The sequence below is a fragment of the Neoarius graeffei genome, chromosome 1 (genome assembly GCF_027579695.1).
Source record: "Neoarius graeffei isolate fNeoGra1 chromosome 1, fNeoGra1.pri, whole genome shotgun sequence".
NCBI lineage: Eukaryota > Metazoa > Chordata > Actinopteri > Siluriformes > Ariidae > Neoarius > Neoarius graeffei.
In genome coordinates this window covers 103,438,293-103,462,442 of record NC_083569.1, presented here as the reverse complement: position 1 = coordinate 103,462,442, position 24,150 = coordinate 103,438,293, and the positions used below count along the sequence as shown (strand labels likewise).

The 24,150-nt window shown below is 41.5% G+C and overlaps 2 protein-coding genes across 2 annotated transcripts in view; one reads left to right on the top strand and one right to left on the bottom strand.

Annotated features, from left to right (window-relative positions):
• Window positions 1-24,150, bottom strand: part of LOC132879777 (desmoglein-2-like protein) — a 135,854-nt gene that overhangs the window by 24,813 nt on the left and 86,891 nt on the right. The window contains exons 10-11 of the mRNA XM_060913746.1: window positions 3,526-3,738; window positions 3,182-3,412 (exon numbers count right to left, since the gene is read on the bottom strand). Of these exons, the coding sequence (XP_060769729.1) occupies window positions 3,182-3,412; window positions 3,526-3,738 (444 nt within the window). The remainder of the gene's footprint in view (window positions 1-3,181; window positions 3,413-3,525; window positions 3,739-24,150) is intronic.
• Window positions 1-24,150, top strand: part of LOC132880299 (desmoglein-2-like protein) — a 352,687-nt gene that overhangs the window by 327,764 nt on the left and 773 nt on the right. The gene's annotated exons all lie outside the window — the stretch shown is intronic.

The window sequence follows — 24,150 nt, the reverse complement described above, 5'->3', positions numbered from 1 at the left end:
TTTTAAATTTAAAACAGAGACCGTAGTATTGTTTAAAAAAAAAGAAGATTGATTTAAAAAATCTTGGTTCTTAAAGTACATTTTGACTACTGTTACATAAATAAAATGAGAACTCAGCAACTGATATACCATTTGTTTCACCTTGTGACAAATATGGGCAAGTTTAGAGATCTGCTAAATGGTTAGCTACCTAATGAGATAGATGAACTTTAATTGTTAGTCTAAAAATCCTAGTTGTTGTGGTATATTAAAAAATCAAATAAACACACAAAAAATCCAATGAGAATATGACACACATCCACATTCAGATACTGAAAATTAAATGCAACCTAGTTTACTAGCAGTTAAGTAGCTGGTTAGCTGGAGCTTGTTTCCATTCATGCATATTTGCAGATTCTTCCATTTTATTTTAAACAAGGGTAAAGGTGAAAACAGGGCAGAATGCTGGTGTGGCTCTCAGTGTGGTGCACTGATGCCACTAGGTGTGCCATGAAAACATCGAGAATGCCTTCTGAGTCAAATACGTTCTTCCAACAAGTAACATGCAACAACCTCCACATGGTGACCCTGGTAACAAAGAGTAGCAGTAGGAAAGAGTGGCCAGCCAGTGCCTTTGATAATTTGAACCTGTGGCTCGGAGAAGGTAATGCAAACAGCAAATCCATGCTATCTGCCAGGCATTGGTTGGAAAAGATGCCAGTCATGTCTTGCTTTAAGAATACCACTACAACAAGTGACACCACTCAGAGATGTGAATATGTGATCTGCAGAATCCCAGATGATGAATACTTCCACTGGGAAATGAAGGCACCTGGGGAAAGTCTACAAGAAGCCAGAGGCCACAAGGAGTCACAAAAAGCATCCTTGAGCACACCAAAAACACTGTAAGATGCTGGAACATGAAGACAATGTCCCAGGTGGGAAAGACCACAAATGTTGTGAAACAATTTAGCTGATACAGGTTAAGCATTCTGGGGCTGAGTGAGATCAGAGGGATAGGGTTCAGAAAGGCTTTGGACATGAGAGAGAACACCACAGAGGTGTTGGACTAGTCCTGGACGATGAAGTGAGACTACTGAAGTAGAACCCAGTAGGCAATAGAACCATCAGTACCAGTTTCTACAGGGTATGTCTTGACTAATGAGGCAGAGGATGAAGGGAAGGATGATTTCTATAAGCAGCTGCAAACAAAGGCTGAGGAAACACAACAGTACGACATCCTCATCCCAGAGGACCTGCAAATCTACATGTGCAACCATGGTGTCAACATACTGTACAGATGAGCATAAAGGTGGAAAAATCCTTCAAGAAACTGAAGAGCAGGAATCAACAACTTCACACCCTAGATGTTTAAAGTGAGCCTAGAGAAAGCTCTACCTGAACTCTTTACATTGTTCAGTGACATACTGAAAGAGCAGAAAGTGCCTGATGATTGGAAGAGATCCCTCATTGTTAACATGCCAAAGAAAGGACATCTAAACATCCAAAGGAGACTGACAATACCAGGTACTGCTTTCTATGCCCTACAGGCAGCATGGAGCTCAAGCTCTTTAGCATCAATCTAGTATCCATTTAACTTTCTGGTGCTGAAACATGGAGGGTTACTGTAGCAGATAGCAAAAGGCTGGGTGTGTTCCACAGGAAATGCCTTAGGAGGATCCTGAGAATCCACTGGCCAGACAATGGAGGTACACAGGACACATCTTCAGGAGGAATAACAACAAAACAAAGGTCACACTCACATGGACACCGGAGGGGCAAAGGAGAATAGACAGACCACCTGAAAGAGGAGTGTTGAGAAAGAGAGGCAAGGACTCAAGTAGGTCTTTTGTAAAAGCCTGAGGTGGCAGCTAAAGACAGAAGGGGATAGAAGAGGGCACTTAAAGGAACAGTCCACCGTACTTCCATAATGAAATATGCTCTTATCTGAATTGAGACGAGCTGCTCCGTACCTGTCCGAGCTTTGCGCGACCTCCCAGTCAGTCAGACGCAGTCAGACGCGCTGTTACTCCTGTTAGCAATGTAGCTAGGCTCAGTATGGCCAATGGTATTTTTGGGGCTGTAGTTAGATGCGACCAAACTCTTCCACGTTTTTCCTGTTTACATAGGTTTATATGACCAGTGATATGAAACAAGTTCAGTTACACAAATTGAAACGTGGCGATTTTCTATGCTATGGAAAGTCCGCACTATAATGACAGGTGTACTAACACCTTCTGCGCGCTTCGGCAGCACATTGATACGGAGCTCAGATATCAATGCGTTGCCAAAGCGCGCAGAAGGTGTTAGTACGCCTGTCATTATAGTGCGGACTTTCCATAGCATAGAAAATCGCCACGTTTCAATTTGTGTAACTGAACTTGTTTCATATCACTGGTCATATAAACCTATGTAAACAGGAAAAACGCGGAAGAGTTTGGTCGCATCTAACTACAGCCCCAAAAAATACCATTGGCCATACTGAGCCTAGCTACATTGCTAACAGGAGTGACAGCGCGTCTGACTGCGTCTGACTGACTGGGAGGTCGCGCAAAGCTTGGAGAGGTACGGAGCAGCTCGTCTCAATTCAGATAAGAGCATATTTCATTATGGAAGTACGGTGGACTGTTCCTTTAATGGCCTTATGCATCCTAAAGGGCCTAAAGAGGATAAGGGAAAAATAAAGGTGTAAAGATTTTCCAAGGCATTTGTAATAATTTATTTGGCATTAAAATGTCATATTAAATAATTATTAGTTCTATCCAGGTTGTTTTTCTGGTTCAGAGAAATATATCCAAAGGTGACAGCTACTGAAAGTAAATATTCAGCATACGTGCTGTCACATATTCCCCCTTTGTGCTCCAGTTGTCATGGTGCCAAGCATCATGTGCTTGTTTTTGCACATGCCCTTTCATTGGTTTGCTATCCAGCTGTGTCTACCTGTTTTGTGTTAGTTCTTGATTAGTTTGTCTATGTATACCCTAATGTTTCTTTGTTTTGTCACAAAGGCTTATCATGGATATTTCTAACTTTGTGTCCAAGCTGCATTTTCTTGCTTTATTACACTTTACATCCTGCCTCTTCTTGCATGCTACTCGGACTCAGAACATTATTTCCATCTGAACATCAGAATCAGTAGATACGTTAAGAGAAAAACACAGAACAGTGGTGAACATGAAAATACTGAGGTGATGGTACTCACACAAAAGAAGTAGGATTCCTAGCAGTGCTACCAGAATTCCACCTGTTCCCAGTCTACTGCCTGATCTGGTCTGTGCCCTATGTTGACACACTTGTGCCTCAGTGCAAGTGCACACGGCTACCTGAAGCTTTTGAACCTCACAGGACTTTCCCTCCTGGTCTTGGACATCCAGTGCCACTGTGTAATGTCCTGGCCACAGGATCTCCTGACTGCGCAGAGTGACTGTTGTTTCTGGAAAAGGAATTCATCAGAAAAACAAGTATGAGTTATTAAATTGAGCATTTACATAATGAAAGTGTTACAGCATTAATGTTAAACTGCTTTAAAAGAGCTTTAAACTTAACCGTTGAGACGCTCAATGCTCCAGTTCTCTTTTGTAACCAAACTGAATTCGACAGCTTCAGCATTGGGGTGTTTATCCTTATCCATGGCTGTGACTTTCAGTTCCCTGTTGCCGTAACACAGCGTTTCGACTGAGCTGGTCAGAACCGGACAGTGGTCATTGAAATTCTGCACCTGAATTGCAAGAGTTCCTGTCGCAGTTTTGGGTGGAAAATCTATGGAAAAATTTGAGACATTAGAATATTTAGGACATTATATTTTTACAACTGATACATCTATACATGGTTTTACAGTTGTATATAACTCAGTGTGTGTGTGTGTGTGTGTGTGTGTGTGTGTATATATATATATATATATATATATATATATATATATATATATATAATTTGATTATGGCAGTTGGTGTCTCTCTAGTGATACAGAAAAAGAATAAAATGTACAGTGTTCAGCGTAAATGAGTACACCCCCTTCGAAAAGTAACATTTTAAACAATATCTCAATGAACACAAACAATTTCAAAAATGTTGAAAAGACAAAGTTTAATATAACATCAGTTTAACTTATAACATGAAAGTAAGGTTAATAATATAACTTAGATTACACATTTTTCAATTTTACTCAAATTAGGGTGGTGCAAAAATGAGTACACCCCACAACAAAAACTACTACATCTAGTACTTTGTATGGCCTCCATGATTTTTAATGACAGCACCAAGTCTTCTAGGCATAGAATGAACAAGTTGGTGACATTTTGCAACACCAGTCTTTTTCCATTCTTCAACAATGACCTCTTTTAGTGACTGGATGCTGGATGGAGTGTGATGCTCAACTTGTCTCTTCAGAATTCCCCAAAGAAAATAATTTCTTTACACCACAAAGGTGAAGGCTACAAGAAGATCAGCCAACCTTTACTTATCAGTCAGAATACTGTAGCAAAGGTGGTACAAAAATTTAAGAAATCTGGAACTGCAACCATCTCACAGAGGCGTCCAGGTTGTCCATGGAAGTTAACACCTCGACAGGAGCGTCTTCTGATGAGAAGTGTAGTGTCCAAGTGGAGCACGCATCTTACAAAACGTTAATGGAGGTGGAGGCAGAAGTGTTATAAAACATTTAACTTAAAAAAGGAGGGGGGGAAGAGAGATTATATAGGCTAGAGATAATGAGATGAGATGATATATAAAAAAATAATAATAGTAAAAATAATTGTTCCAGCTACCATCCGCCGCCCTATTTTATATAGCTATTTACATGTGGATGTAAAGTTGTGAGTTGGATCTCAGGCGCAGAGGGTCAGGTCATAACTGTAAGAAGGTGATGAAGGGTGTCCAAGGGGAGGGTGTATCCTGAGTGTTGTTTAAGTTTGGAGTGGATATATTGTCCAATGATATATAATCCGATAACAAATTTTTCCAATGAGTGATGTGTACAGTATTCCTTGATTTCCAGTTCATGAGAATTGTTTTCTTGGCAATAGTCAGTGCTACTAGCAGTATTTTATTGCATGAGGTGCTTAGATTGATTGCGGTTGTATCACCAAGTACACATAGGGAAGGGGTTGCTGGCATGTGACAGCCAAGAATGGTAGAGAGTGATTCTGTGACACTTATCCAAAACCTGTTGATTGGAGTGCAATGCCAGACAACATGAATGTATGTGTCTGGGTTATTTTGCATGCAGTGAGAACACAAATCAGAGTCAAAGCCCATTTTATATAGTTTCTGTGCAGTGAAGTGAAATCTGTGAAGAACCTTGTACTGTATTAATTGTAGATTGCTATTTTTTGTCATGAGGTAGATGTTTTTACAGATTTGGGTCCAGAAGTCGGCACCGGGAGTAATGGACAAATCTGATTCCCATTTGTGATATGGTAGGCTTAAAGTTTTTCTAAACGAGATATAATTTTGTATATTTTGGAAATATTTTTTTTGGGGGAGGGAATGTTGATCAACTCCATGATTGATGAGGGGATGTCTAGGTTAGCTGTCTGGATATTAATTTTAGCTTGGATAGATGATTTAATTTGTAGGTATTCTAAAAAGTGTTTACTCTCAATGCCGTGCTTCTGGACCAAACAAGGGAATGAAGCCAGATTTTTGTCTTGAATAATGTGATGAAGTTGAGTGATGCCCTTGCCTATCCATGTGAGAAAACTGAGTGTTTTTTTGTTGACAGTGAAATTGGGGTTATTCCAATTCGGGGTGCGATTTGACGGTGTTACAGGTGAATCAGTGATGTGATAGAATTTCCACCAAGCTGTCAGACTAGATGATATTGTTAGTGCTTTGAAGGATGGATGTTTTTTAACTGACTGACTACAGAAAGGAAGGTCTGAGATCTGAATATCCTTGAAAATGGTTTGTTCTATGTCTAACCAGGTGTTGTCTGAGGGGGTGGGAAGTAACCATTTGTATATGTAACGAAGCTGGTTGGCCAGGGCATAATGTTGGAAGTGTGGGGCCTCTAGTCTTCTGAGTATTTTAGGTTTTTGTAGAGTGGTCAGTTTGATTCTTGGTGTCTTATTTTTCCAGTAGAATTTAATAATTGTTGAGTCAAGTGATTTAAACCAGGAAGGGGAGGGCTGTGTTGGAATCATTGAGAAAAAATAATTTATTTTGGGTAATATTGACATTTTGACAACTGATATCCTGCCCATGATGGATAGTGGAAGGTTCATCCATCGCTGGAGGTCATCTATTGAATTGAGCAGGGGGGTAAAATTTAGACTAAATATATCTGACAGCCTGGGGGAAACCTTTATCCCTAAATATGTAATATAATTAATACATAGTGGGAAAGGTGATGAATGGGCTGTCACATCCCAGCTGTTGGAGTGTAATGGAAGAATTGCAGACTTATTCCAATTGATTGAGTATTCAGGAATATTAGAGAATGTAATGGTTTCTTTAACTGATACTATGGGGTCTTGAAAAAGAAGTAGGATGTCGTCGGCATAGAGGCCGATTTTATGATGCATATTTAGAGTCTGAACTCCCTTAATGTGGGGGTTCTGACAGATGGCAGCAGCTAGAGGTTCACTGAAGATGGTAAATAATAAAGGGGAGAGTGGGCATCCCTGTCTAGTTCCCCGGTGCAGAGTGAAACTGTGTCATGTTAGTCCATTGGTGATCACTGTGGCTGAGGGTGAAGTGTAAGGCAAGGCAAGTTTATTTATATAGCACATTTCATACACAATGGCAGTTCAATGTGCTTTACAGAAGTAAAAACAAAAACAGTAAACAATAGAGAAATAAAATTACATACAATCATTTTATTTTTAATCTAAAAACAATTAATTAAAAGAATTAAAAGAATTAAAAGAAAATAATAAGAATTAAACAATAGTAGAAATAAAATAATAAATTGCCAAAAAAAGGAGAAAAAGAAACCAGCGGAATAAAATAGAATAAAATTAAAGTAAATTTAAAACATGCAGAGAAAGTAAAGATTATAAAAAATGTAAAAATATTGATTATTTAACAGAAAGCATCTGAAAACAGCTTGGTCTTTAACCTAGATTTGAAGCTGCCAACAGCAGGAGCATTTTTAATGTCCTCTGGCAGTTGGTTCCATAGCTGTACTGCATAGTAGCTAAAAGCTGCTTCACCACACTTTGTTTTAACAACTGGTTTTAATAGTAAATTTTTCTGTTGCGATCTGGTAGATCTGATTGGGTTAGGCCGCTGCAACATATCAGAGAGGTAATTGGGCCCTGTACCCTTTAGAGATTTGTACACCAGCAGCAATACTTTAAAGTCAATTCTGTAGCTTACTGGAAGCCAGTGAAGGGACCTTAGAATTGGGGTAATGTGCTCTGTTCTTTTTGTTCGTGTGAGAACCCTAGCCGCTGCATTTTGAACCAGCTGAAGTCGTTTGATGGTCTTTTTTGGCAAGCCTGTGAAAAGGCCATTGCACTAATCAACCCTACTAGAGATGAAGGCATGTATTAGTTTTTCCAGATCATTTTTTGACATAAGTCCTCTTAGTTTGGAAATGTTTTTTAGGTGATAAAATGCCGTTTTAGTGATTGCTTTCATGTGACTGTCAAAGTTTAGCTCGCTGTCAATGAAAACACCAAGATTTTTAACCATTTCTTTAGTTTTAATCCCTTTTGTGCCAAGAATAGTGGTAATCCTGAGTCTTTCATCTTTTTTTCCAAATAGAATTACTTCTGTTTTATCTGTGTTCAGCTGAAGAAAATTTTGTGACATCCAGCTATTGATTTGATCGATACACTGGTAGAGACATTCAAGGGGGGCATAGTCATTAGGTGATAGAGCAAAATAAATTTGGGTATCATCTGCATAGCAGTGATACAAAATTGAATTTTTATTGATAATTTGCCCAAGTGGGAGCATATAAAGGTTGAAAAGTAATGGTCCAAGAATCGACCCCTGGGGGACACCACAGGTCAAGGGCATTGACGTTGAGGAACAATTTCCCAGGGTAACAAAGAAGCTTCTATCTTTTAAGTATGATTTTAACCAATTGATAACTTTACCAGTCAATCCAACCCAGTGTTCAAGTCAATATAGCAGTATGTTGTGATCAACAGTATCAAAAGCTGCACTGAGGTCCAGTAATACCAGGACTGATGTTTTGCCTGCATCAGTATTAAGACGTATGTCATTTATAACTTTAATCAGCGCTGTTTCAGTGCTATGATTGGCACGAAATCCTGACTGAAAATTATCAAAACGGCTGTTTGATATCAAGAAGGCAGTTAATTGATTGAAGACAATTTTTTCCAGGATTTTCCCGATGAATGGTAGATTTGATATTGGCCTGTAGTTATTTAACACTGAAGGATCCAGATTATTTTTTTTAAGAAGGGGCTTTACAACAGCTTTTTTTAGGGACACAGGAACAACGCCAGTCTCCAAGGATGTATTTATAATTTGAAGCACATCTGTAATTATAAGATGAAGAACAGACTTAAAGAAGTTGGTAGGCAGAATGTCCAGTTCAGATGTTGAAGAACTGAGATTTTGTACAGTTTTTTCAAGAGTCTCATAATCAATTAAACAAAATTCTGACATTGTGTTAAAGTTATCTATCTGTGTCATTGGTGATTGCAGTTTTTCAATTTTTTGCAACTGAGATATATTATGAGAAATATTCTGCCTTATTTTATCAATTTTACCTTTGAAAAAGGATGCAAACTCATTGCATTAATTAACTGAGAGAAGTTCAGGTGCTAATTGTGGTGGGGGATTAGTTAGCTTCTCTACTGTTGAAAATAGCACACGGGCATTGTTCATATTCCTGCTGATGATGTTGGAGAAGAAAGACTGTCTTGCTTTACGAATTTCATAATTATAATTACAAAGCATCTCTTTATGGATTTGATAATGGATGTGAAGTTTAGATTTGCGCCATTTTCTTTCAGTCTTTCTACATTCTCTCTTTAGCAGTTTAACAGCCGGGTACTGCTTCCATGGTGCTTTCTGCTTATCATTGACTCTTTTTATTTTGAATGGAGCAATATCATCCATAATTTGGGTCATATTTAAATTAAAAAATTCCAGTAAATCATCTACAGAGTCTGACATTTTGGTTGAGTTCTGTGAGAGAGCTTGCTCAAAAAGAACACATGTGTTGTCGTTTATGACTCTCCTACCTATAGTCGTTGAGCTATTCTGGATGTGAGGAGACATAGAAACTTCAAAGAAAACACAGAAATGATCAGATAAGGCCAGGTCAACAATAGTAGTAGAAACAGTAAGACCCTTTGTGATGACGAGGTCAAGAGTATGACCACGGGAGTGGGTCGGTCCCTGTACATGTTGTACTAGGTTAAAGTTATCAATACTTTCAAATAGTTCTTTGGCATAAATGTTATCAGTATTATCTATATGCAAGTTAAAATCCCCAGATATAATAAGACAATCAAACTCTAAGCAAATGACTGATAACAGTTCACCAAACTCTTCAAGAAAGACTTTGGCTGAATGTCTCGGAGGCCTATAAATAGTTAATAATAATATGTTAGGAGAGCATGTAACAAGTGCACATAAGTGTTCAAAGGACGTAAAATCACCAAGTGAGGATTGTTTACATTGAAAAGAGACTTTGAATATATTTGCGATCCCTCCACCTTTCCCTTGTTGGGTAACATTCAAAAAATTAAAATTTGGGGGAGCTGCTTCGATAAGGGTGGTAGCACTATTTGCTTGATCCAGCCAGGTTTCAGTTAGAAGCAACAAATCAAGATTGTGTTTACAAATGAGATCATTAATTAAAAATGACTTGTTTAAAAGTGATCTAATATTCAGAAGAGCTAGCTTTACAGAAATTTTAGAAGCAATATTTAGTTGTGCACTCTGATGCTGTTTTAAAACAGGAAGGAGATTAGATTGGTTCACCCCTAGGGTTAAATGTGCTCTATGTTTTCTGATTCTTATCAACACAGGAATAGGGTCAACATCATCATCGGGTCCCAGCTTTTTTTCAACATTACATCCATTTGCAGGGACCCAGACTACATCAAACAAGACTTTCTAAATGTTCCATTTGGTTTGAGGGTGAAAGGACTGGAGATGACATGTATCTTTTGGATGGTGAAAAAGATTTGTAGCCAGCTGAAAGTCCTGGATGAACACAATTTTGATGTACTGGATACACTGCTTGTCGCGACAGATTTGGGCTGGAAAAGGAAAGTGTAGCCATTGGGAGCAATTTTTTCATGCTATTTGGGAAATCCATCCGAGGAGAAGTGGAGTCGTCTATCCTTGAATGTTGGGAGGCCTATAGAGAATCTTAATCCAATTAATGAACGATTCCCCGAAACCAAACTGCCCTAATGTGGAAAACAGGAAATTCCAGTTGACCCTATCAAAAGCTTTTTCCACATCAAGAGTTGCTATAATGTTTTTTTCTTGTAAACTTGAGGAGTGATACATTATGTTAAACAATCTGCAGGTGCTGGAGGGAGAAATTCTGCCTTTGATGAAGCCAGTCTGATCTGGGTGGATAATGGATGGGGAGACCTCTTCTAATCTGTGTGCTAACATTTTGGTGATTATTTTATTGTCAACATTGAGTAGGGAGATTGGCCGGTAGCTGGATGGCATTGTTGGATCCTTACTGGGCTTAAGGAGAAGTGACATTGAAGCTGTGGTGATACTAGCTGGTAGTCTTTTTTTTTGATTCATTGATCATCCTGATAAAAAGTGGAGCCAAAATGGACCAAAATTGTTTGTAGAACTCAGCAGGGAAGCCAACCGGACCTGGTGCTTTGTTATTAGGCATACGTTTAAGAGCCTCGAACAGTTCTTGTTGAGTTATAGGTGACTCTAATTTATTTGTTTGGTTTTCATTAAGTTGTGGTAAGGTGATGCTGTTAAGAAATGAGTCAATGGCGTCCTGGTTGGGGTTTATTTCTGAAGAGTATAGTTTATTATAAAAATTGTAGAAAACCGGATTTATTTCTTCAGGTAAGCTGGTTAGCTTCCCTGCTGAGTTCTTTATGACTGGGATTGTTGCTTTTTCTATGTTCCGTTTGATTTGATTTTTTTAAAATTTTCCTCTCCTTTCCTCCTTTCTCTCTGTCTCTCTCTACTTCACTCATCCCTGTTCTGCCTGGGCCCCATGGGTGGCTCGGGCAGCCCAGTCCTGTCAGGTTGCCACGTGGGACCGGTGTTGATCAGTCCTGTGGGGTATTCGTGGGTTCTGGGCCCCCGCCGTGCACTCGCCCTTTGCATGTACACACATACCTCTTCCTGGCAATATGCAACACGCCTTATTCTCTTTTAAATGCACTACATATTAGTTTGCATACATCATACATCTACCAATAACAAGATCAACAAATAGACTAGGGCAAGCGAGGCGTGCAGTGAAACACCTGCAGAGGCATCTGCATGCACGCCTCCCTTGCCCTAGTCTATCCCTCTGCAGGTGTTTCACTGCACGCCTCACTTCTTTTAATGCTTACACAATTTAGAGGAGGCATATATCCATGAGTACGCAGGGTTGTTGTGGCGTGCAGGGCGAAATCTGGGCAGAGACTCACCCTGAGCGCACACTTCTTTTAATGCAATACATTAGAGAAAGCCCACAATATAGCCATTTACATTCTTATATAGGACAAATACGGCGTGTTGTGTGATGGTCTGGAGTTGAGGTGTGGTGGGTCGTGGGTGCTGGGGGCCCTGGGCCAAGGGCCGTGGGCTGGTTAGCACGCAGGGCCTTCCCTCTGCTGTCTCATTGTGGTATATCTTGTGCGGGGGCGGGACGACACTGTGGTCATACTTGGGTGCCCAGGCAATCCTTATAATCAGTCAGTTAATCAAATTTTTTCTTATTCTTATCCCTATTCTTATTTCTCTTATTATTATCCTACATAAAGATAATATTACTCATTTCCTTTGTAACCCTCCTTCTCTGCGATCTAGCCTCCATCTCCCCAGTCCAACAGTAAGTCAGTACTACTCCTTATATACACACACACACGGACATCTCCATATACACATTATTCCTCACTGTTAATTTTGTTTTTTTTGTAGTGTCATTGTTTTGTATAATTGTATTGGATATGAATAAAAAAAACAAAAAAACCATTTAACTTTATTTATCACTAGGCTACTACATAACATGTAGGCTTTCTACAATCCCCTTGCGGTACGGAAGAGAACGAAAGTGGGGAGCTTTGTCTTCTTTTATAGCCCCCCCATGACTCTAAGCATCATGGGAGCTGAAGTTGAAATACCCATACACAACATTCCTCCCCGGGAACCTTTAACCTCACTCATTTCATGTAACTCAAAACAACAATGTTTACCTTCACACTTACAAATCATTTTCATTCCAGTGTACGAACACACACACACACAAAAATCATCTGCATCTTTTCCTCAAGGATAACTTCCTTAGATATCTTTACATTTCAATTCCTAGTTATAAATTCAAACGTTCAGGAGCTCGCCTGACTCTCTGTGGTCGGGTGCTCACTTGTCCCTCCACACACTCATTTAATTCATCTTCTTCCAGTTCAAGACTGGGTACAATCTCAGTTTCTGGAGTGTCATACAAATGTTCTGCAATCTCAACATTCTCAGTGTTTGTGCATTGACCAGAAATCTTGGTAGTAATCAGCTGGTCTATGTGCTTTTTGCTTGTTTGTCCTTCTACATTTACCAAATAAGTCACATGACCTAGCACTCGCTCTATTACCCGATTTCCATTTCTTTCTTTCCCCTCCCCAGAAATTCTTAACCAGCACTGCTTGATTTGGTTGTAAGACTCTCACACGGGTCTGGTTGTTTTTGACATTTGCTTGTTTTTCTTGCATCTGCACAGAGAATTTTGGTGTAACTTGTGATAACCTGGTCCTGACACTTCTCTTCAGGAAAAGCTGAGAAGGCGCTTTCTCTGTAGATGAGGACGGTGTGTTTCTGTAACTAAACAGGAAACTATCTATGCAATGTTGTAAGGAATGTCCAGAATCTTTCTGTTTGTCCAATGACTGCTTAAAAGTCTGAACCAACCTCTCAGCCAATCCATTAGAGGCTGGACTGTACGGGGCAGACTTGATATGTTTAACCCCATTAGCTTCCAAAAATGTTTCAAACTCTTTTGAGACCAACTGTGGGCCGTTATCTGAAACGACCACTTGAGGGAGCCCATAAGCTGCAAACAGACCCCTCATAGCTTCGACAGTAGCTGTAGCGGTGGTACTAGTCATCACTTTAACTTCTGGCCAGTGTGAATAGGCATCCCTAACCAACAGAAACTGATGTTTTCCCTTTTCCGCAAAGTCTACAGTATATGAATTCGCTCCCACGGCAGCTCTGGCCACTTCCATGAGTGCACTGGTGCTTTGTTAGGTGCATGTCTGTTCTTTTGACAGATCAGACAGCTATTCACCATGTCTTCAATTTCTATATCCTGACTGGGCCACCAAAAATGGCTTCTAGCTTATGACTTTGTCCTAACAATGCCCAAATGCTCTTCATGTAGCTCTTTTAACATCTGAGGTCTCAGTGCCCTAGGTATTATTACTCTTAAACCCTACAAGACACAATCTGCTTCTACAGTGAGTTCCTCACATCTGTTCCAGTCTGATTTCAATTCATCATCCAGCACATGTTTTGGCCATCCATTCTGTGTTAAATGTCTCACTTTGGTAAGTATTATGTCTTTGTCTGTCTCTTTCTTTATATCTTTGGCTGATACAGGAATTAATTCCAACCAAGACACTCTAAATTCTCTAAATTCTCAATTACAGTTGCTTTGTGGCGCCTCTTTCTGTAAGGGTAATCTTGATAACCCATCTGCATTGGCATGTTCTAAGGAGGCTTTGTAGACTGTCATACTGATAAGCTGACAGTAATAAAGCCCATCTCTGTAGGCAGGCAGCTGCTAATGCTGGCACCCACGTCTTTGGCCCCAAAATCTTCACCAGTGGCTTATGGTCTGTTACCAATACAAATTTCCTGCCATAGAGATAATCCCTAAATTTCTGTACACCAAAAATTATGCCTAATGCTTTCTTCTCAATTTGTGAGTAATTTACTTCAGTCTTGCTCAAAGTGCGTGAAGCGTATGCTATAGGTCTTTCACTACTATCAGTCATTTGGTGGGATATCACAGCTCCAAGACCATATGCACGAGCATCACAAGCCAACAAAATTGGCAATTCAGGATCAAAATGAGTTAGAACGGTTGAAGACGACAACCGTGCTTTAGCCTTCTCAAAAGCTGCTTGACAATTGGTGGACCAGTTCCATGGACTGTCTTTCTGTAGCAACACTGTCATTGGCTTAATGACTGTTAAAAGGTTCTCAAGGAACTTCCCATAGTATGCCAATAACGCTAAAAATACCCTAAGCTCTGTGACATTCTTAGGAACTGGCGTGTTGGCTATCGCTTCCACATTCTCGGGTACTGGATGTAATCCTTCACTGTCAATTTTGTGTCCCAAGTAGGTTACACTTAGTTGACAGAAGCTACATTTGTCTCGATTTACCCTAATGCCTCTATCTTGTAGTCGTTTTAACACCTGTTCAACATTTTCCCAGTGTTTGATTTATTTAAATGTCGTCAAGGTAGCACACAACACTTGGTAAGCCTTGAAGTATCTGATCCATAATACATTGGAATATTGCCAGTGAACTAGCTATTCCATCAGGTAACCTATTCATTTGGTAGAGCCCCTTTTGTGTATTGATGGTCAAGTACTGCTGAGATTCATCATCTAGGTCCACCTGTTGGTAAGCCTGTGTGAGATCTAGCTTTGTGAAGTATTTGCCCCCAGCTAACCTGGCAAAAAGATCCTGTGTTTTAGGAAGAGGGTATTTGTCCACCTCTAACCAGGGATTTATGGTTACTTTATAGTCACCACAAATTCTGACCTCACCATTGTTTTTTGGTATGCATACAACTGGAGTTGCCCATTCACTATATTCCACTGAAGTGCAAACTCCCATTTCCTGCAACTTTGCTAACTGCTTGTCAACGGCTGAGCTCAAGGCATAAGGCACTGATCTAGCCTTGCAGAATATTGGGATTGCGTTCTCCATTACCCTTAGCTTTGCTTTTACCCCAGAAATGACTCCACGATCTGCATTGAACACATGAGAGTATTTCTTGTACATCTCTGAAAGAGGATCTGCTACTGGTACATGATTCACTCTAGACCAGTCTAAGCGCAGGTACTGAATCCAATTCCTACCCATTAGTGTTGGACCACTTCCCTTTGACACTAATAAAGTCAGCTGTTCTGTCTGATCTCCACACTGCACCTTCACTTGGATTTTACCCATCAGTACAATTGGCTCTGCAGAGTATGTTTTAAGATGCACATCACATGGCTACAGTTTACACTTCTTAAAACTCCGTTTGTACAGTTTCTCTGAAATTATGCTCATAGCTGCACCTGTGTCTAGGTCCATTTTTATCTTAATACCATTGCATCTCACCATGACCACGTAGGGCTTTACATACTCACTGTCACCTTTCACTGCAAACAGTTCAAAGTCCTTTGTGACCCCTGGCAATTCCATGTCCGCACAGTTCTCAGGCCCTGGAGGCTGTCCTAGCGTGTTCGCCATTCCATCCAAGGGCAATGCTGACTGTTGACTCAGCGTCACAGTACTTGGTCCCTGGTCTGGTGGTTCCCTCATGACATAGTGGGTGTCTCTCTCTGTTTGGGCGCTTCTCATGGCTGCTCATGGGCTGCCGCCCTGGTTGACGAATTATTTGGTCAATGCGTTTCTACATGTTCGCTCAAGATGTCCTTTCTTGTTGCACGCTCGGCACTGAAAGTCTTTGTATTTGCACTTAGCAGGTGGCTGTCCTCCTCTTTGGCATCGGTAGCACATGCTCTCACCGCTGGCGTTTGGCTTTTGTTTCCTATCCGGCTCCTTTTGGCACGCATGAGCCTTTCCTTTGTAGCTGCTCACACTATCTGTTCTTAGCGGGGTTTGTTGAAACATTTTCAGACTGCTAGTGGTGGACTCGAAATTATTCACAATGTCGGTTACTTTAGCCCATTTCAACTATTCTCCATAAGCAGCACTTAACAGCTTAGTTCGTAGCTCTTTACTGCTAATTCAATAAACTAACTGGTCCCTTAGCTGCTCTTCCAGCTTTTCACCGAACTCACATGTAGTCGACAGTCCTTTTAGTGTGGCAACATATTCCGCCAGTGACTCTCCACTTTGCTCATTGGGGATAGATTAGGGATAAAATTAGCTCATGTTTTAAGTCGCTCAAATTCTGTAAAGCTGCTTTGCGACAATGTTTATTGTTAAAAGCGCTGTACAAATAAGCTTGATTTGATTTGACTTTGCTGCTTTCGTGCACAGAATGAGTAATGTTCACTTACGGTGTTTTTCTCTGGCACATAAAATTTTCTCAGTGCTTTTAGAATGTCTTCTAATGTGCAATCAGACAGCTTTTTTGGTGCTAGCAAGTCTGTGAGCAATGAGAAGGTCTTTGCACCTACCACAGATAAGAAAACAGCCTTTTGTTTCTCTTGCTGAATTCCGTTGGCTTCCACAAACTGTGCAAAATGTTGCTCATAGGTCTTCAAACTTTCACTGCCTTCATTGAAGCACAAGCCCATCTCACTGCTGAAAACTGCCATCTTTATGCTAGTGTCTTGCTAGCTTCAATAAAGTTCTAGCATCTTCGTTCCACTTCCAAAAAATTTTCATGGTTAACAAATCCCATCCTCATCGCCAGTTTGTAGTGTCCAAGTGGAGCACGCATCTTACAAAACATTAATGGAGGCGGAGGCAGAAGTGCTATAAAACATTTAACTTTATTTATCACTAGGCTACTACATAACGTGTAGACTTTCTACAATCCCCTTGCAGTATGGAAGAGAACGAAAGTGGGGAGCTTTGTCTTCTTTTATAGCCCCCCATGACTCTAAGTATCATGGGAGGTGAAGTTGAAATACCCATACACAACAAAAAGGGTTGAAGAAAATCAGCATGCAAGTTCACTGCAGTTATCTAAAGAAATAGAAAGCCAAACTGGGGTGACTATTTTCCGTGACACAATACGGCGTACACTGCAGAGGGATGGCATGCATGGATGCCGTCCACAAAAGAAGCCTCTCTTAAAGCCCAGGCACAAAAAAGCCCGCCTAGAGTTTGCCAGGGCCCATGCTGACAAAGATGAAGTCTACTGGGACTCTATACTCTGGAGTGATGAGATCAAGATAAATGTTTTTGGAACCGATGGCTTCAAATCTGTATGGCGTCGCAAAGGTGAGGAATACAAAGAAAAATGCATACTAAATGTACTGCCCTCGCAATGCGTGTGCTTATACAAAGCTAGACAGTCAGATAACGAGTAGAAGTCTTTCAAAAAACCACAAGGCTTGACTTTTCTTGTCCTTTAATGAAGTCTTCTATTTTTCCAATTTCTCCCCGTAAAACTGAAATTATTACAGAGATAGAAACACAATTTAAAACACTGTACAAGTAACATTGTATAAGTACATTTCAATTAGCATCCATCGATCCACAAAATGAAAAAAAGCTAGCATTTACTGAAAGTTAGCAAAGTATATTCACCAAAAACATAACTAATCATATCTTAATCACAAAAATATACAATCATATATGATATGACCCTGTTCACACATAATACTTACAGATAAATATTCTCCAAGGCAAAAGCGTAGGAAAACTCTAACAATATGATTTCAGCAGTCTATTTAGCTGTCTGTGCTCACTTTTCTCACCTGAGCATGAGTACTGAGCATGCAACAGAAAAAACACAGCACAGCCGGACTTACCGAGCCGAACGCTCACTCCGACGCAGTTTCTCTGAACCAAAGAAAAGACCACTCACTCTGACGCGGTTTCTCTGGACCAATGAAAAGACCACTCACTCTGACATGGTTTCTCTGGACCAATGAAAAAACCACTCAGTCTGACGCGGTTTCTCTGGACCAATGAAAATATACTTTTTTTAAACCTACTTAATTATTAACTTATGAACTTTAACTTAACATTTTAACTTTTTAACCCTTAGACAGTACACTCCCTGCTTGATAAGATTACATTATATCACTCCAAATACACACAAATTTAAAGAGGAATGCCTTCTGGAAACAATACACATTAAGTCTCTGAAAGAAGGACTACGATCTCTGTGACTTAAGAACACTTTAGCTGTCCCATCCTTTACAATCCGCACCTCTACTTTGCGGACTCTGTTGTCACTGCTTGGGAAAGTTTTAACAACCAGTCCCATTGGCCACTCATGCCTGTGGGCTTGGCTGTCTTTCAGCAAGATGACATCTCCTTCTTTGACATTCGGTTTGTCTTTTGTCCACTTCCTGTGGCTCTGTAGCGTAGATAGATATTCTCCCTTCCATCTCTTCCAAAATGTGTCAGCAAGACACTGAACTTGCTTCCACTGCTTGCCATACAATTGAGCCGTGTCAAAGTTTCCACAAGGGGCTGAAACTGCACTCATCTTTTGAGTAAGGAGCATCGCTGGGGTGAGCACCATAGTCATATCTGGGTCAGTGGTTATGGTCACAAGAGGTCTCGCGTTCATGATCGCCATGACTTCCACCATGAAAGTGCTCAAGACTTCATGTGTGAGACGTGTTGGTCCCGTCTGAAGCAACATTGCATCCAGGATGCGCCTGGCAACTCCGATGAGCCTTTCCCAGGAGCCACCCATGTGGGAAGCATGAGGGGGATTAAACACCCAGGAGCAGCCTTTCTCCTGGAGGTACTTCTTGACTGTTGTGTCTTCTGTGTTCATATTCAATTCTTTACAAGCTCCTACAAAATTGGTCCCTCTGTCAGACTGCAGAAGTTTGGCTGGACCACAAAGTGCAAAAAACCTCCGGAGAGCGTTGATAAAGCTGTCTGTTGACATAGTTTCTATCAGCTCGATATGCACTGCTCTGGTTGACATGCATGTAAACAACACAGCCCAGCGTTTGCTGTCCGCAAATCCTTCTCTTGTCTGACATGTCATGACAGACCATGGCCCAAAGACATCAAGGCCGACAGTGGTAAATGGAGGCTCAGGTGTGAGTCGGTCGTCAGGAAGGTCAGCCATCTTCTGGCCCTCCAAACTTCCTCGCAGTCTGCGGCAGGTAACACACTTGTGAATGACAGAAGACACCAGATGCTTGCTCCCAATTATCCAGTATCCAGTTGATCTAATGGCTCCTTCTGTAATGTGTCACCCTTGGTGAGCTACTTGTTCGTGAAAGTGTCTCACAAGTAGTGTAGCAATGTGATGTGTGGGTGTGGAATGATCAGTGGGTATTTTTCTTCTTTTGTCAGATCAGCACAAGAAAGACGTCCTCCGATATGAAGCAGACCATCTTCATCCACAATCGGATTGAGCTTTTTGAGTGTGCTTTGCTTAGGGAAGGTCTGTCCGCCTTCAAGACATTTAAATTCCTCCTTAAAGGCACTGTGCTGCACAGAGCGGATGATCACAGCTTTGGCTTTTAAAAGCTCACTTTTGCTGGATGCACCTCCAAAACACTTCCAACCTTTCCTTTCAGCCTTATCTGACTTTCCTTTGAAGGATGCCGCAACGTGAATGAGTTTGGCTATGGTGTGATAGAGTGTTCTCCAGCTTGAGCATCGCACGAAGTGTTGGGAGCCCAACTGAGACTCCGATGCCTTGGTTGCCAGAGTAGTAACCTCTGGACGAATCTCATCATCAGCTTCAGGTTCAATAAGGGTGAAAATATTAGATTCAGATATCTCCGCTACATTGTCCTGATGGAGAAAAGCTGGACCTGACAACCAGCTGCTGTGTTGGAGTTGGCATGCTGGCATAAATCTGGTCACACAATCAGCGGGATTCAGATCTGTCGGTATATAGTACCACTGGTTGGGGTGTGTAGATCATCTAATCCGAGTTACCCGGTTGGAGACATAGAGGTAAAACCTTCTTGTAGAGTTATGAATGTAGCCAAGAATGATCTTATGGTCAGTGAAGAAATTGACAGTGGCTATCTCGATGTCCATCTCATCGCTTATCAGCTTGTATAGCTCAACAGCCAACACTGCTGCACAGAGCTCCAAACGCGGAATGGTGTGAGCGGGGCGAGGAGCTAATTTTGACTTCTCCATGACAAATCTGACATGATACTGTCCCTCAGTGTCTACAGCTCTCAGATAGGCCACCACTCCTATCACAACTGTGGAAGCATCTGAGAAAATACACAGTTCTTTTGTCTGTGTTGAGGACAGCGAAACTGGTATGTAGCACCTCTTTATATGCAAGTCTTCCAAAGCCTTTAAAGAGTCTCTCCATGAATTCCATTCTGCCTCCTTTTGTGGGAGGAGAGGAGCATCCCACTCGCTCTGTTCAGATGACAACTCCAGGAGAAGTGCTTTCCCTTGCATTGTTATAGGAGCTACAAAGCCCAAAGGGTTGTACAAACTGTTGACCGTTGACAACACGCTTCTCTGTGTGTATGATTTTTCTTCACAGGACACCAAGTAGGTAAAGCTGTCTGTTTCCAAATTCCAGGAGAGACCCAGGCTCCTCTGAAGGGGGAGAGGATCCACTCCAAGGTCCAGATCCTTCAGATCCTTGGCACGGTCCTCTACTGGAAATGCTTCCATTACCGGACTACTGTTTGATGCCACTTTGTGCAGTCACAGGTTAGATTCTGCCAACATTTCTCTGGTTCATGAGAGGAGATCTATTGCCTCTTCAGGTGTGGCAACTGAAGTGAGACCGTCGTCTACCTAAAACTGCCTCTCGACAAACTGTCTTGCATCCGAACCATGTTCCTGTTCACCTTTTTGTGCTGCTCGTCTCATGCAGTAGATGGCCACAGAAGGTGAAGGACTGTTTCCAAACACATGGACCTTCATCCTGTACTCGGTCACATTCACTGTCACATATCATTATCCTCATACCAGAGGTACCAAAGATAATCCCTGTCCTCTTCTTGGACAACAAAGCAATAAAACATTTGCTCCACATCTGCTGTAAGAACGACGGGTTCTTTACGGAACCGCAAAAGAACTCCCAGCAGAGTGTTATTCAAGTCTGGTCCACTAAGGAGGACATCATTAAGTGAAGTTCCATCACATTCAGCACTTGAGTCAAAAACAACACATACCTGTTTGGGCTTTTTCGGGTGATACACACCAAAGGTTGGCAAATACCAGTGCTCTTTCCCTTTGTCCAAAGACGGAGCAAGCTCGGCTTGGTCACTGTCCACCATCTTCTGCATGAACTTGATATAATGTTCTCTCATTTCAGGCTTTTTCTCCAGGGTTCTCTGAAGTGAGCAGAGGCATTTCAAAGCTTGCTCCCTGTTGCTTGAAAGGTGTCATCTAGGAACCCGAAAAGGTAAAGGAGCCACCCAGCTATTCTCCTCATTTTGGTAGACTTCTGAATCCATGAGAGCTAGGAAGGCTTTATCTTCTATGGACAGTGCTAGTTTTTTATCATCCTTGGACCTGTCAAACACAGAACACCCTAGGTTGTCTGTACTCACATCGAGACTTGTATTCACGTCGCATGCAGGGAAGATTACACTGTGATGCTGTGTCATACCACCGTAGTCTTCCTTCACGTGGATGTTGTTTGGACATGGCCTAAGGAAGGATATGCGGCCGTTGTTCAGAACATTTGCTTTGTAAACATTCACCTCTGATGGCTTATGAACTGTGCCCAAGCACACATCTCTCACAATGACCCAACCTAGGTCTAACCGCTGTGCATAAGGCATGCTGTGGGGCCCATTGATTTGCTCACGTACTTTATGTACCCTTAGGATGTCCCTCCCTAAGAGCAGGAGGATTGATGTATCTTGGTCCACAGGTGGAATTTTACTAGCAACTGACCGTAGATGGGGGTGATGGTATGCAACCTCTGGGGAGGGGATTTCTGTCCTATCATCTGGCACTATGTCGCACTCTATCAAGGGGGGGTAAGGCAAGCTTTACTTTCCCATCCACAGACTCAATGGTGAAATTAGCAGCTCTCCTACCGGAAGTCTCCAATTTCCCACCACAGGTTTTCAGGGTGTAAGTAAGTAAGTAAGTTTAATTTGTATAGCACATTTAAACACAGCATACACTGACCAAAGTGCTGTACAGAGTCAGTATTAAAAGACAAATGATCAAAAAGAAAATAAAAAAGAAATAAATAAAATAAAACTATAATAATAACAACAATAACAATAAGCTGATGATTAGGGAAAGGCCAAGGAGTAGAGATGGGTTTTTAGCCTAAATTTAAAGGCAGAGATGGAGGGAGTAGATCTGATATCCGGTGGGAGCTGATTCCAGAGACGTGGAGCAGCAACAGAAAAAGCTCTGTCACCTCTCTGCTTCAGCCGCAAGCGAGGTACATGAAGAAGCCCTGTGTTAGAGGATCTTAGAGACCTTTGGACTGAGTGGGGCTGTAAAAGGTCATTGATGTAGGCTGGGGCCAGCCCACTGAGTGCTTTAAAAACAAATAATAAGACTTTAAATTGTATTCTGAAAAAGACTGGGAGCCAGTGCAAGGAGGCCAGAATGGGAGTGATGTGCTCACGTCTCCTGGTGCCAGTTAAAAGACGTGCAGCTGCATTTTGGACCAGGTGTAAACGTCTAAGTGAGGTTTGAGGGAGGCCAAGATAAAGGGAATTGCAGTAATCCAATCGTGATGTGATAAAAGCATGGATGACTATTTCAAGATCGTTATGAGATAGGAAGGATTTGAGGTGGGAAATCACTCTGAGTTGCTAAAAACTATTTTTGACCACAGTGCTAATCTGTTTGTCAAGACAGAGATCGGAGTCAAGGAAGACACCCAGGTTTCTGGCAGAGGGTGTGACATGAGGAGTGAGGTGACCCAAATCGTTCACTGTAGTGCATTTTGCCTTGGAGGGACAAAAATAATGACTTCAGTCTTGTCACCATTTAGCTGGAGGAAGTTGTTAGCCATCCAATTTCTGATGTCTTCAAGACAGACAAGGAGAGATTGGATGGAGTCCCTAGATTTTAAGGGCAAATACAATTGAGAGTCATCTGCATAAAGGTGAAAGGAAATGTTGTGCTTTCTAATGATGTCACCAAGTGGGAGCATGTAGAGACTGAAAAGCATGGGACCCAAGATGGACCCCTGGGGGACCCCACAGGAGACAGAGGCAGTTGATGAGGAGAAATGGCCAATGGAAACAGAGAAGGTCCTATGTTTAAGGTAGGACCTGAACCAGAGAAGAGCAGTGTCCCCGATGGTGTAACGTGCAAGGGGCAGAGCTAGTTTTTACTTCAAAAAGAGTGAAAAACTCTGTATTGGCGAGAGACTTATTACTTTGTTCGTCTAACACAGCATACATCTTGATTGCCTTCTCCTTTCTCCCTTCAGGATATACTTTCACCACGCAGATCTTGGAACAAGACCATGCACTGTCTGCACTTCCACAAACCTCTGTACATTTGGAGGTGACTGAAGATGGTGGGCTTTCATTTTGCTCCCCGCTCTCATCTCTGTCATCCACCACACTCTGTGTGGTCAGAAGAGGAGGACCCGGGTGCAGCGCTGCAATGTGTTGGTCACTGTTACACTCAAAACATTTGACAGTCATTTTACAATCTTTTGCCATGTGTTGAGTAGACCCACAACATCTATAACAGATGTGATTCTCTCTGAGGTATGATTTATGCTCTTCTAGAGTTTTGTTTCTAAAGAGCTTGCACTTTTTCAGCAGGTGAGGCTTTTTATGTATTGGACACTGACGGTCCGGTTCTTCCATTTTCTTCAGCGCAGAACTGGCTTGGATGCCTGATGACTCTGAAGGGATGTCAGTTTTATGTACAGCCACAAACCCTTTACCACTGTACCTTGTAGGCTTTTTGATCCTGGAAATGACATGACTGCTGTTGGGAGTTATCGTGAAGCTTGGATCATTTTTTTTTTATCTTTGCCTGTTGTTCAACGAACCTTGAGAAGACAGAGAAGGGAGGAAAAGCCACTCTATAATCCTCCTTAAACTTGCTTCCAAAGCTGATCCATTTCTCTTGGAGGTTATAAGGGAGCTTTTCCACTATTTGTTTCACCCCACGAGCTGTATCCAAATATGAGAGCCCAGACAGTGCACCATCTTGCTTAGCGCACTCCAATTCACGGAGAATGTCACTTAGCTCTCTCAGCTTAACAGTATCTCTATTGGTCAG